Source organism: Epargyreus clarus, unplaced genomic scaffold, assembly GCF_041222505.1.
Source record: "Epargyreus clarus isolate Ecla_fem2 unplaced genomic scaffold, WU_Ecla_fem_2.2 ptg000009l, whole genome shotgun sequence".
In the NCBI taxonomy this organism is placed as follows: domain Eukaryota; kingdom Metazoa; phylum Arthropoda; class Insecta; order Lepidoptera; family Hesperiidae; genus Epargyreus; species Epargyreus clarus.
The window spans coordinates 15,746,921-15,762,322 of record NW_027332217.1 but is presented as its reverse complement, the minus strand read 5'-3'; the positions used below and the strand labels follow the sequence as shown (position 1 = coordinate 15,762,322).

Below are 15,402 nucleotides of genomic sequence, written 5' to 3'. Positions count from 1 at the left end.
ATTATATACTTATTTATGTTTTGTAAGACTGATGTAATTTTCAAAATAATAATTCGAATATGTGTGAATCAAATAGTTTTGTTTCGGCTTGCTCAAGTATATTTATATCTTCATCTTCGCTATATGTACACGAAAAAAAAATCTTTGGTTTCATTGTTTTACATCAGACACTTATTTACTTTATTTATGTTATAATACTGTGATCAGCACATACAATTTACCCCATAAAATATGTTATCTGATTAGGTATTCGAATTTAGATTTTTGTTTTGGGTATGGGTTCTTGTGTGTGTTTTTAGCACCCATGATACAGAATAGTAACTCTACTAAACTACTCTGCTACTCTAATAACCTCCTGTTCGTCCTCATTACGATTGCAGTTGACCATATTCTTAAATGGAATGGAATCTTTATTATTGTTATATGTATCATAAATGAATATGAATCAATATATTCATTTATGATACATATAATATATATATTTACAATATGTTGCTTACATTGCCATAAGTATAAACGTAAGTTAACATACATATTTAACAAGTAAGTAGTACACCTATTTATTCAACTTAAAGTATACATATAAACGTAAAAGTATACAGGTAGCTATATAGTTATATTTCGACCAAATCTATTTATTTATTTTCATGAAAAAATGAAAGGAAAAGATTTAATATCATATTTTTATTTATAATTATTATAAGTTACCTATATTAAAATATGTACAATCTAATACTTATGTAACAATAATCCTAATTATTTATTTTATCTGCTGTAGCATATCTTTCTAATTAATTATCATAAACATTTTCCATTTTGATAAAGTCACCTTAATGTATAATGACTAAGCTTAATCGTGATAGTATCTACAGATATACAATTGTGTAAAAATGTTTTTATGTTTAGTTAAATACAGTAAAATTCTATAATGATCTATTCTTTCTTCTAAAACAATTTACGGCCATATTATCTAGCTATCCAATGTTTGCCTACTAAAGATCGAAATTTTACAATTTGTAATAAGGCAGAATTTTCCAATATCGATCTTTAGCAAACACGGGATAGATACTCGTATAACGGGTATTGCTCGATTGTCATTTATCTATTTCACTTTCAAATTGCTATCTATGGACTATATTCTAATTTGTGACGTAAAATAAAAATGTTTTTACTGAATAATATGCTAAATTAATATGAATATAACTACTGTTTTATGTTCTTTTTATACTGCTAAAATTAAGTATTAAGTGTAAAAGATTTGTTACATTGTGTTTAAGAAATATTTAAAAATAAATGTATTGAAAATTCGCACGAGTTTAATAATCCCTATTGTAATTAGTAAAGCATTAGGTGAAACTATTGGGATCACTTCTTAATATGTGAGTAATGGATCTATCTCTCAAACTAGATTTTTACAAGAAGATATATTATTTCAGGACTCGCAAACTTTCTAACTTTAAACTAGAATTTGACTAATGTGACGTTTAGGTACGCGTTAAATATCTACGTCAAACATATTTTCGATGTTTTGTCGCTAATTTTGACACTAACTCTATGGAAACGAACCGTTCGGTGGCTTTCAAGCAAATCTTCTACAATGGAACTAACAAAGAGAGCGATTTACATAAAATAGGCAGATCAGGTAGTTTGTTTCTTGGATTCCGGTCTCCCGAGAGCCTCTGCTTCCGCGAGGGTGTCCGGCATCTTGGTGCCGAGGGTCTCCGGCTGCGTGAGCACCAGCAACCCTGACAGCAGGCCCATGCCACCGAACATCAGGGAGGGAATACCGTGCCAGTAGTCCATCTGAAAGAAATATGAAATTACAATGTTTTGGAAAATAATATATTTATTAGAAAAAAAAAAACAACTGATAAATTGACACATTGGAGCAATAGGTTGGTTTTAACAGGTGTCCATAGAACCCATCGTATCATATTAAGATCTTTTCCCAAAAAGAATTAATTAGTTGATATGCTTACGCATACCTCCACGTTAATAGCTTACACACTACTTACACGCTATCACTTGTAATTAAAACTATCGAATCTTATATGGATAAGTTTAATAATAATATATAATTTAAAGAAAACGTTTAGTAATTTTACGATAAATTGTTACTAGTGGTAATTTCACCAATAAGTAACCACGCTCGGTATTAAAAAATTGCAAGCTAACCGCAAATTTCAGTCCAAAACAAAACAATTTTTGTAGTAAGACTTGTTTAAGACTTTTGGTTTTTATTGATGATGTTAGTAATGAAAACGTTGATTAGCTGCCACTGACCAGAACAGGTGTGAGCGGCGCCGTGATAGATCCAATGCGGCCGATCATGGAGGAGAAGGCGAGCAGGCTGTGGCGGTACACCGTGGGGTACAGCTCCGAAGTGAACAGGTACAGCGACGTAAATACCGCCGAGATGCCGAACTTGCCCAGCAAGTAGATGACCATCCTAAGGACCGCCAGATCTGCAACAAATAAGATGGTACAATTTTCGGTAGCGTGTCTTCCAGAGTACCTTAATACCTGAAAGAAGCCAAAACCACCTCGCGAGTTTGTGAAATGCCCAAGAACATAATATAATCTATTACCTATATCATAAGGTTCACTGAGATCAACAGTGCAGATAAATCTACGAAACAAGATAGTACCGGAAGAGTTGTTGATTCAGAATATTAGGTCCGTTCTCCTTTCATGAATTAGATTAACATATAATTATATGAACTTGAAGCCCACCGGTAAGTAGCTACTACGAGGGCATTCTAATTTGAAAATGAATTTGCTATATTACTAATTTCACTAATGTAAGTCCGTCACAATAAACATTTTGACAGACTTATATGTGGCTAATGACATAATTTTTATAATTTATTAATTCAATTATTTCATTTTTATGCCAAGGTTTTGGCACGATTTAACAAAACTTTCTTAGATAATAATTTACATAACAATATACAGTATCTTTAGTAACTATAAATGTATTTTCGTTTGTATCTAGAGCAAATTATACATTTTATTAGTGATTTTAACAGAAGATAGTCATCGGGCCCTTTAAATGATTTGGTAATTAATTATGCGATAATGATGCGTAAAAGCTCAATAAAACTGCAAATTAAAAATAAATTAACCGAGACTTTGGAATACTTTACGACACATACGGTAGAAAGGCGATAAAATGAATTTATAACATCGTGACAGTTCCTTCTTACCTAATATTGGAAAGTTATACTTACCACTAGGGATGAAAGCGAAAGCAATGTTACACGCTGCACTCAAGAAGAATCCAACGGACAAGGTCATCTTCCTTCCGACTCTGTTCAGAACCAAAGCAGCCGTGTAGAATCCAGGAATCTCAATGGCGCAAGTAAGAATGTAGTTAAGGTACATAGTGTCGGAGAGACTTGTAGAGTTGATGGACAAGCCGTAGTAAACAAAGGTTGTGGTGATCCACCAAATAGGTGTAGTACAAATTCTTCGCAGAAGGACGGGCGAGCGTATGATGGATTTAAAAAGACCAGGAGTTTCTTCTTGAGGCCCAGTCTGAAAGACAAATAAAAGGGGAAAGTAACATTAATATCTAAGGAGTTCAAAAAAGTACTCCCATAAAAACAACTGCCTTGGCTTTGTATACAAAAAAGAAACCAATAATTACCTGTGTATTTTCTGGTGGCGATGGTGGGTTCATCAGTGCTTGCATTGATTTCTCACTAATCTGTTTTCCGTTTACTTTAGCCACCTTTTCTAACACTATTCTGGCTTCATCGAATCTTTTCTTTGACAACAGCCATCGGATGCTTTCAGACAAGATCCAGTAATAAGAAATGATCAGGAAGCATGGAATATGAAGAGCCATAATCATGTATCGCCATGGTTGAATAAGCCATGCCACGCTGCCAAGTATTACTTGTCCAACGGCAAACATAGAAGTTGACGTAGCACTGGTAACGACTCGGTATTTCGGTCCAACCAGTTCGGCAGCTGTATAAGAGAAATAAATGTATTTTAGATGCTTATTGCAAAAGCAATACCTGAAAATGTGTAAACAGAATTGATACTAGATACGTACCGAAAATATATGCAGAGCTGAATGTACCAGCTCCCAAGGTAGTTTGAAGAATTTGAAGTACGAGATACATGGGATAATTAACGGAGAAGGCTCTGATTAAACCAATGAGAGCGAGGTTGAAGATGCTGATGACGAGGGCAATACGTCTACCAAATCTGTCTGAAATATAGCCCGTAATCGGAAGTACCAGGAGTGTGCCCACACTGTTCAGGGTGCCGGCAAGCGCTCGCAACCATTCTTGACATCCAAGATCAAACTAAAACAAAGTATTTTTCATTAATATAGTTCGGCTCCTTAAAAAATGAAAATCCTAGAATACTCGTTATTTTAACAAAATTTATTAATCATACTTACATCATAAACTACAGAATTATCTCTGGCATAAACGAACCCATCGCAAGCGATTCTACTGGCCTGGTCGAAGAGATACGCTGGACAGTAATCGAGGGTTCCGTTAATAGGACTCTGACGAGGGGTAAACCTCTCACAGCTGGCGAAACCGGTGCTTGTTTCGGGAATAGCGTTCGAAATCCATTCGGGCTCGAAAGTAAAACGTTTACCGTCTTCACCACATTCCGGAACTTGACATCTATAATTATAAACCATATTTAAATTTTCAATTTTCATAAATATTGTAGCAAAATCACTCTTTTAGTACTACTAGTCTAGTCTTTTAGATAGAAAGTTTTGAAAGCTCAGAAAATTATAAGTAGGATAAATGATTAGGATATACGTCGAATTTTAAGTGAGCTAACAGATTGTGTCATAACCTTTTGAAATTATCTACATTTTAATATTTTTTTGGACAATGAACAAGAATCTTAATTACGTAAAAATATAATATGCAAATTAGTATTTGGAGGATACAAACATTTCAACTTCTAATTGTTTACCTATGAGGGATAGCAGCCGCTGAAAAGATGAACTCGCTCATGAAAGCCGACATGATAGTCGGGATGGCGACGAGGAGGATGTTCCTGAGCTGGAACCAGCCGAACTGGCCCAGCTCGTTCACCAGAACATCGTCCAGATCAATTGGCCTGTCTGTCACGCTGGGCCTTCCTTTTGATGTGCTTCCCTTTCTGTCCGATGGGGGGTCCACCGAGTCCCCACGACTGTCAGCCATTTTTATTTAATTCTTTTCCAGCGTTCTTCTGAATAGGGTCGAGGCGGCGTTCCCGGCCGCAAGCCCTAGTCGAATGCCTGCAACAAATCGCATAGCTTCACAGTCACCTTCGAAGAGTGATTGCTGCGATTTATCTAAATCTAATCACAGTCGATAACTGTTAGAACAAATGATTATAATGATTTGCTTCTGATTTACTTGATTGATCACTGGACCCTGGCTATTAATTATCTATCAGAATTATATTTTTTAAATTACCGTTATCAGCGATTACATTGATTTACAAGGGCTGATTTATCGCTAGTGAGGGCACTGATCGGTGTCAAGCTCAGGAAGTCTTCAAGGTCATTTATTGTTAATTAAAAAATTGATAAGTTAAATTTAACTACCTCTAAATTACGAAGTTATTATTTAAGCGATAATGAACGATCACATTATTTTTAATTATGACAGTACACGGAGTATCTTTTACTTGGAACAAGAGTTATCGATATACGTAGTTTGCTTGCAGTGAGGTTTTGCGGAATAAATTCGCTGTGCCTGTGGTCATAAATATTTTTATACATTAGGAACAGACAACCGTGGAACTACGTAAGTATCACACTTTTTCTTTAAATATTAAACGATAAAATGAGAATTGATGTTTAAATATGTTGGCATATTTTTTTTCATGCTTAATAAGTATCTCTATCGACAATTAATAAACTGGCAGTTTCACAGAATGTATCTTGAAGACGAAAATAAAAGGCGAAAATTGTAGGCGCTGTTCAATTATAACAATGCTTAAATTTTATTTTATACCTGTGTAATAAAAATAAACAAAGTTTCCATGATAAGATAGTTTCATATATTTATTATATCTGATAATAAGACACTATTTATAATACCCTTATTTGTAACTATAAATAAAATACATAATAACATGGATAACACATTAGCTTTACAGCGACATACAAAAGTTCGCTAATTCTTATACCAATTGACAAATCACTGGCACTTATGAATATTGCATGACACTTAACAAAACTAAATATTTAAACATACGAGAGCACTTATTGCTAGTGAAGATCAATAGATCAGGATTTGGGTTTTTTAGATTCAGGTGTTCCGAGAGCTTCCGCCTCGGCGAGCGTGTCCGGCATCCTGGTGCCCAGGGTCTCCGGCTGCGTCAGCACCAGAAGCCCAGAGAGTAGACCCATACCACCGAACATCACGGATGGAATTCCGTCCCAGTACTCCATCTGAAAGACAATTTTTTTTTCTCTATTTACTCGTAGTTAGACCTTATCATCAAAAATTTACTGTCTCACTGTTGAAAACTGGTTTCCTCTGTGAAGGTATGTAGGTCGTCACGATGTTTTCCTTCACCGTTAAAGGTAATACAAATTTATTTCCAATACACACATAACTTTAAAATTCAGACGTTGTCTAGGATTTACCTAAACCCAATCAAGCTATTATTGTCAGCTGAAAATAATAATATAAACCTAAATTAAAAGTTTTAAGACTGCTAATAAATGTATTGTGGGTAATGGATACTATGTAAAATATTATTATTATAATTAACTTATTTTATTACATACAATGTAAATTAAAAATTAAAATCATGTGCTGAACACATAAAAAACAAAATTATAGTAAGTATAAGTATAGTGTAGTATAGTAGTTATAGTAGTGGTATTATAATATCAGCTTCTAATAAATACGAATTAGAAGATATATATCAATTTTAAAAGTAATATTGATATACAAACCAAAACTGGTGTGAGAGGTGCAGTAATGGATCCAATACGACCGATCATGGACGAAAAGGCCAGAAGAGTGTGTCGGTATTCAGTAGGATACAATTCCGAGGTAAATAGGTAAAGAGAAGTAAATACCACGGAGATACCGAATTTACCCAGCAGGAATACTATCAGTCGAAGAACTTCAAGATCTGAAAAAGATTATTGCAATTATTTATAAAACTAACAATTAAATCTTTGTACATCGAAATACGAAATAAATTATGAAGGTGGTAGAAACCCCTGAGGTTCGACTCCGACGCTACCGTCTTCCGTCCAAACCTCTTTCGCCTCATAAAAACACATTAAGCGCTGCTGTGTTAGTTTTTGAAGGGTATTTAAGTGGTAAGCGAAACATACTCATCCGAGGCGTTCTAGACTAGTCCTCAGAGGACTATAATCTTATTCGAGGTTGACTACGAATGTCCATGGGCGGCAGTTGCCACTTAACATCAGGTGAGCTGCATACTGCTTAGCTACTTCTATATTATAAAAAAAAACATACGAATACATTTTGGTATACACTCAGTAATTTTCAAATTCTTTAATACTCATTATTTTGATAAATATTCAATTGTGCGTAACTTTATTTGTACTTGACTTTTTAACTTTAATTTATTCGTATATCTTCGCAGATTACGATAAGATACGATTAAACAGGATTTGGGAAATAAAATATAATCGTAGATGCCGATAGCAATTGAATGTTGTTAAAAGTAACAACAACAACCTATTTATATGCACTAAGTATTAGTAATTGATTTTAAAAAATCGATGTCAAATGTTTTGTGACGTACGAATATTTTTGTAACGGTTTTCACACGTTTTAAAGATGGCGACCGCGGGACAAGAGTTGCGAACTTCGATTTAGCTTATACTAATCGCTCTACATCCACAAAATAAAATTGTGGTCTGAATTTTGCAACCTCAAATGTAACTTTTCAGTCGACTATAGATCAACTTCATCAAACTTTGGTTTGCAGATTAAACAAAAACAAATAATAATATTAAGCTTTTGTACCATAATCTATTACAAAAATAGCTGAAATGACTTTTTTAATAATGTTCAAGGTTTGGAAAAATTATGCCACTTACCATTAGGAATGAAAGCAAATGCGATGTTACACGCAGCACTTAAGAAGTAACCAACAGATAACGTGGGCTTTCTGCCAATTCTGTCCAAAACCAAGACAGCTGTGAAGAATCCCGGGATCTCGACAGCACAGGTCAGGATGAAATTGAGGTACATGGTGTCGGAGAGGCTGGTGGAGTTGATAGACAGGCCATAGTACACGAAGGTAGTTGTGATCCACCAAATAGGAGTGGTACAAACTCTTCGTAAAAGAATTCTAGAACTGAAAATGACCTTAATAAGGCTTCGTTTTTTCTCCTGAAAAGAGAGGCGTAATTAAATAGTAGTGTGTCCACTTTTTTACATGTTTTACCTAGTACCTACTTAGTGCAAGATGACAGACGATCATGTATAATATTAAAGTAAATATCATATTAAATTAAATGTTAGTTGTCTTATTATTATTTTGGTGATTGATATTGAATAGGTACTACGTAGATGATATGAGTAATTTCTGATAATATTTTTTGTTTCATATTTTTAGAGCGCTATTTTAATTTCGAAACGTTGTTTTAATATTTATAGTGTTTTACCCTGTATACTTATAACTATTTATTTTTACTTACCACGTGTGTATCTGGTAACGTTGGCGGAATCAACAGTGCTTCCATCGACTTATCGCTAATTGATGTCTTATTTACTCTTGCGACGTTCTCCAGCACTTTTCTTGCTTCCTGGTATTTACGCTTCGAGAGTAGCCATCGCACACTTTCCGACAGAATCCAGTAGTACGAGATAATTAGGAAGCAGGGTATATGGAGAGCCATGATCATGTACCGCCAAGGCTGGATCACCCAGGCCACGCTACCAAGGATGACCAGGCCCACAGCAAACATAGAAGATGCAGTCGCGCTAGTCACTACGCGGTATTTTGGACCGACTAGCTCAGTAGCTGTAAGAAAAAATATTGTGTTGTGAAATAACACATTTTTTTCAAATACCTAATATTTATTTTTCAACATATAAATAGTTATCTTTAGGTCTAAAACTATCGTCTAATAACTTGCTCCTATGGTTTGGCTTTATAACATTCAAATTATATATGTTAGTTCCCGATTCATCAGAATGTAACAAACTTAAATTAATAACAATTTTCGACAGTTCTAAAGCAATCAATCCTTTTATTTTAGAACCTTATACTTTTAAATAAAATAGTCAGATAGACGTACCGAAAATATAGGCAGAACTGAATGTGCCTGCTCCTAATGTGGTTTGAAGAATCTGCAGCACCAGGTACATCACGTAGTTAACTGAGAATGCTCTGATGAGGCCGATGAGGGCCAGGTTGAAGACGCTGATGACCAGAGCCATGCGTCTCCCGTACCGATCGGACACGTATCCAGTGATGGGAAGCACTAGAAGGGTCCCCACGCTGCTCAGCGTGCCGGCGAGGGCTCGAAGCCACTCTTCGCAGCCAAGGTCAAACTGTAATCGTTTTCATTACACTTCAAATTTTATATAGTCGCATCATTATGTTTGCCGCCATTCCTAGACGAAAATCTTCGTATTTTGAATGTTATCACATAGAAGATGTAGGTAACTTATAGATTTAAGTGTCAGAAATCCCGGAGTTCTCCAACAAGCGTTGAGGACGGCCACACAAATCCCACATAACCTGGCGTCGCTTCCACGTCGTCGGGTACCTTTTGAAGGTTTCCCTCTCGTTAAGAAAAAAAGGAGGTGGTCAATGTGTAATAGATTTAAGGACAAATAATCCTACTCAGGTGAGATAAGTATAAGTACACCTTTATATTGTTATAGTTCGATAGTATTTATTTCATTTTGCAATTAATAAAGATTTACTTTTACCAAAAGCTTTATACTAATGCGGATATACTTGTAGTTAATACTTACATCATAGACCACAGAGTTATCCCTAGCGTAAACATAGCCTTCACAGCCGACTCTGGTGTTTTGGTCAAAAATGGTAGCTGGGCAGTAGTCCAGGGTTCCATTAGGCGATCCCAGTCGAGGGGCGAAGCGTTCGCAGCTGGAGAAACCAGAACTGGTCTCAGGAATCGCGTTTAGAACCCATTCAGGCTCAAACTCCACACGATTACTATTCTCGCCGCATTCAGGAATTTGGCATCTGAAATTTTAGGTTCGTAGATGTAGAAGATCATCTAACATTTTTATCAAATACATGTGTAATTGAATTGTAAAATCAGACTAAAATCGATCGTTTTCGGAGGTATGTTCAAAATATACTTACGTTTCATCGTTTACATCGTTTGGGTATTTATGTAATTTTGGCGTCTTGCAATAGACTAATATAGATTTACCTGTGAGGAATGGCGGCTGCGGAGAAGATATACTCGCTCATAAACGCGGACATTATAATCGGGATGGCTACCAGTATGATGTTCCTCATCTGGAACCATCCGAACTGTCCCAATTCATTCACGAGGATATCATCCAGGTCCACTGGCTTCTCGAACGTGCTGGCTTTCCTAGAGTTGGCCATACTGGGCTTCCTATCTGGTGGGGCTTGTCCCACGCTATTTTTCCGACTTTCTGACATTTTTTTTCTGTTTTTGAACTATTTTCTGGTCTTCTTACAACGCGGCATTCGCGGTCGCGAAGCCCAGTTGGAGTGAGCTTGACATTGCCATAAAAATTGGCATTAACTCGTAATTTAGGGGTGCTGTAAATCCTCCCGGTATTCTAATCTGATAAGCATTAACAACAGATAACTATTATTTATCTGTTATACAACCGTTATGCTACAATGTCAATTTGGGTGATCGATTGCAACTTGCATTTCGTTTTTCTTTGAAATTCCGAGCTGTTATCAAGATATAAATTGACATATATTTGTAAAGAATAGTAAGGAGAGAGGTTTCTCTGAATAGTAACGTCTTGTAAATTGTATTATACATGCAATGATACATCTATGTGTACATATGGCTAAGTTAAAATTGATCTTTAAGTGTAAGGTGTTTCCAAAAATGGTAAGATTGCCTCCCCCTTTACCGCTTAAGTTTATTCTAGTTCAGTAATTAGGACATTTTTCGTGCAACATTCTTCCCACGTCAAGTAGTCATATCCCACAAAAAGATATGCAAAATTCCTCTATAACGATTGTATTATTTCTTACATATGTACGTAGTAATATAATTTTGCATTTGAGTTATAAAAATATCAAAAGTCTGTCGCAAAATAAAGAATCAATGACGTGACAAAATAATATATTGGTTCACTCAATAAACCTAATTATGTAAATAGGATGACGCGTTCATTTTAACTACACCTTGTAAGGTGTGGAATGAACTTCTTTCTCAAGTTCTTCTGAAATGCTGTAACTAGGATTTTTTTTAAAAAGTACAAAAATAACTCACCTAGAGAAGTTATTTTTTTAGCCAGCGTGGTATTGGCAGTTTCTCTATTACAAATGTCTCTACGCGACAAAGACACTCCACCAAGTCAGGTTTTCATCATTTTGCAATAAAAGGTGATAGAACCAGTATGAGGTACGATCGCTACACCTATTGTTAGCTTGGAGCTGGTTATACGTTTTAATAGAAGGATGTGGATTGGTAAACTTACGTAAGAGGTGACCATCTTCATCCTCGGTAACGCATCTGTGATCATTTTCAGGTAGACTCTTTTACAACTTCAGTCTGATAAAAAAATCCCTTAAGTAAAATTATGAAAAACAAAACAATCTTTCAAATATTTTGTTTGTCCTGTATTAACATTATGTAGGTAATTTTTTTTAAATTATAGAAGGTATTCTACGTATTATTATCCCGTAGATAACGTATCTTTTTATTACCAATAATAAAACATTAATAAATTCCGTATTTGATTATCATAAATCGAGGATATAATGCGCAGAAAGCGGTTAACAGCAGTGCGTTATCCTAGTTTGATAATGGTAAGGTCACGTGTGAACGTGATGCATAAAATATTAACAATGATAAAATATCACGTTTTAAATACAAGAATCTGCTTAAAAAATCATGTATCTAGGTGATCCATAGCACAATCTTAACGTCTGTAATCAACCCCAGATAAGATCAGAGTTCTACCCGAAGTGGGCCATAGATGTACCACTGCCCCTGCGGTCTAAGCTCCCTTACCACACCCTTCAAACCACAAGTGTTGAACACTGCCGTAGTGAGACAGAAATAGGGTGGCGGTGTTGCCGCCGGAGTCGAACCACTGAGAGTTCTACCACTTTTTTGGAACTCTTCTCTTCTACCCTAGGAACTTTTCTACTCTACCCTAAATATGACATAACGTGTTAAGTGCCTTCGAAATGTTACACCCATTCAAGCCATTAATATTGAGATGACAAAATGGAAATTCCTATTAATAGTCAAACTGTTTTTAATGCTCAAAAGTATTTATTAACCATTTATCTGATTGATGCTGGCCGCATTGGAAAACCCTGCCATTATCAGTGCGAGATTAAATAATTTATAATACGTTATTTATAATCTTATCCATGAAATATATAACATTTCCTAAAACTAGAAATGCCAAGGAAATATAAAACTATAAGAATCTGACGTACAATTAATTTAAGGAATAGCGAAGAGCCTACGAATTTAGAAGACTAGAGTTCGAGTAAACTAAATTAAATAAACTTTTTTTTAAAAGGTAAAAAAAAATAGTTATATAATCGTGCTGGAGGCATCTATGAGGTTGAAGTGGCAGAGGAGCTTGTAGGCTATCTGATGGTTCCGACGCCTACGCTCTAATAACTGCCGCCCATGGACATTTGTAACCAACTCTATGTAGAACAATACTGAAGGTTGTCACAGGTGCGGTGCCATCTGAGGACTAAAATGTTTGCCTTGTATGTAAGTAAGTCTGTATCCATACTCTTCAATTGAAATGCAAGAACTGAGTCACACTAGAAATAATATGACATGGGCACCCCCTTGGTCAACCTTTTTAATGAGTTCTACTTAATGTTTTAAAGCAGATTAAAAGTCTACAATTCAGCACATGTCAGCGTAGTGAAATATGTATAAGCCATTCACTGAAAATTGGTAAAGGTCTTTTTTCTTTTCACTTTTCAACGCACCGGTGGTTCTACCACCCCGGTGGCCGTTCACCGCGCTGCGGAGAGGACTCCGGGATCTCCGAAGAAACACAATCGAGTCCTCTCAGCGCACTGCCCCGTCGGGCTCTGCCCAGGTGAGATTGGATAACCACACCTCTGGTGTACACGACGGTATGTGACCACACATACCGCGGTCCTTCCCGAGGTAGCTGGCTGGGCGGTTCGAGCTCCCATTCTTGCCGCCTGCGACCCCGAAAGCCCCTTTAAATCGCCTCTTACGATAGGCAGTGAAAACCGTAGTCCCCATACTGGTCCCGGAACTACAGGGACAAATTGGGAAAAACCTACATATTCGACACCTAGTTTTCCACCCACGCACGATGCGCATTAAACTTCACAGAAGTATCTAACACATTGAAGAATGCTTCACACCTTCCTAGGTCTAAGCGGGAATTGGTTTCAAGTTACAACCACAAACCGGTAACACAAAAATACATTTGAATTACCAGAACATAATGGAAATAGTACTTATATTGTATTCGAGTGTAAAACAAGTTCCAAATGATACAATTATCCAAAGGAATTACAAAGTCTTATTACTAGAGTGCATATAGGAAATAAGTTCGATAATTATTCTTTTTTCAATTGTAATACTTTAAAAACGTGTTTTATATGGTTTTAACAGTAATAAATGTGTTAATTTAATACAAATAGGTCAAATACCTCCGCTGGATTAATGCAAGCGATAACTTCACGCACACCTGTTGGAATATAGCAAAAACCCAAGCCTCTTATAATGTATAAAATTCAAGTAGGTTGTATATGATAAAGCTGGCAGCTGAAAAACATATATTTTACTTTTCTGATTTGTCATTCTGTCAATGAATCGATATAATAAAAAGTATCTTTTTGGAGTGAATTTTATTTAATTATATTTCATAGTTTATTTTCTCGTTCTCCTGTGGCCATTTCCCAACGACACCACGGTTTTTAATCAAATTCAAAATTGAAATTCAATTTTTATTTAAAAATACTACTAATAAAATACGTAATATACATTGATAAACACGTAAACTTAACACAAAAATCTGATTTCATCATTAGTGTGTCTGCTTAACCGGTGCTTGAACTGAAGAAACATCTCGGTTTCTTCTCCATGACACAATTATTAAGGATAACCATTAGTCTTGTAGGACTAAAATGGACGCCTCATAAGGAAATCAGCTGGCATCTGCCTGGCAGCTGGAACCCTTCCACCGAAACGCATGAACTGCTCCACACGAGAAGTCGGTGTGTCGCTGGTACCTCCCAGGTTAAACAATACTGATTTTACGACGACTCAAATTAATTTTATATGTATATCTCGTCAGATATCTTTTAGTTGATACCGGAGAGATAAAGGTGGTAGAGCCCTTTATGGTTCGTACATACGTCCGTTCATACTTTTCTAAGGCATTCCAGCTTAGTCCCCAGGGGTAGCGACGCATCTGTGGCCGACCTCAAGTAGGAATATCTAATCCTATCTGGGGTTGATTACAGATGTCAATGGACGGCAGTAGCCACTTACCATGAATAGACTGCATGCTCGTCTGCTACACCTATATTGTAAAAAAGAGAAAATCCAATCCATTACCATGACCACGAAAATTTATATTTACAGAAAAATGTTAACTTACGGATTGCAGAACAGAAACGCTTTATCGCACGCCACCAGCACTACAGTAGTTATGATGTTTAACTAAATTACACATGTCATCTCAGATGGATTAACGCTCAAACAGACATGTTTAACTTCAGATAACAACTCTGTGAAGAGCACTCAGGGATTAACCGATTTAAACGTTAGGAAAACTCTACTACGATGTGTACGTACGGTATGATTGAGATAAAAGGACTAACTAAACAATTATAAATGTAGTATAAATACCAGAATTGTTCAATTTGATTACTACAAAGTATCTTAGTAAAGATACTACAAAGTTAGTATTGCCTTATGTTTAGAACTTAATCATGCCATTAGCCTACGTCATTCAAAACTTGCTACAGTTAATTAATTTATCATTAACCGACTTTTGGTAATTATTATTGATTTAGGAGGTCTGTAGGTCCCACATCGAAAAAGATGGATTTACGTTTGGCTGTATTTTTTATATAAAAGATATTTTCATTGTCGATTTTTGAAACGATGTTTTCTTTTACTGATATTTTTTACAAGTAATGAAAACACATTCTATGAACAAGAACTCAAGGTATGATTCATGAAAAGGTGTAAAATAAAAAAAA

The 15,402-nt window shown here is 35.7% G+C and overlaps 2 protein-coding genes across 2 annotated transcripts; both read right to left on the bottom strand.

Annotated features, from left to right (window-relative positions):
- Positions 1-970: 970 nt before the first annotated feature.
- Positions 971-5,262, bottom strand: LOC140745093 (organic cation transporter protein-like). The gene is made up of 7 exons (XM_073076864.1): positions 4,957-5,262; positions 4,418-4,652; positions 4,064-4,319; positions 3,650-3,975; positions 3,231-3,537; positions 2,284-2,465; positions 971-1,803 (listed from the first exon to the last, which is right to left on the bottom strand). Exons 1-7 carry the CDS (start codon positions 5,187-5,189, stop codon positions 1,639-1,641), a joined length of 1,704 nt encoding a protein of 567 aa, XP_072932965.1. The 5' UTR covers positions 5,190-5,262; the 3' UTR covers positions 971-1,638.
- A 784-nt stretch (positions 5,263-6,046) lies between these two features.
- On the bottom strand, positions 6,047-10,678 carry LOC140744673 (solute carrier family 22 member 7-like). The gene is made up of 7 exons (XM_073076284.1): positions 10,388-10,678; positions 9,960-10,194; positions 9,275-9,530; positions 8,675-8,997; positions 8,069-8,363; positions 6,944-7,125; positions 6,047-6,430 (listed from the first exon to the last, which is right to left on the bottom strand). The coding sequence occupies exons 1-7, from the start codon at positions 10,624-10,626 to the stop codon at positions 6,266-6,268; spliced, it is 1,695 nt and encodes a 564-aa protein (XP_072932385.1). The 5' UTR covers positions 10,627-10,678; the 3' UTR covers positions 6,047-6,265.
- Between the last annotated feature and the right edge of the window lie 4,724 nt (positions 10,679-15,402).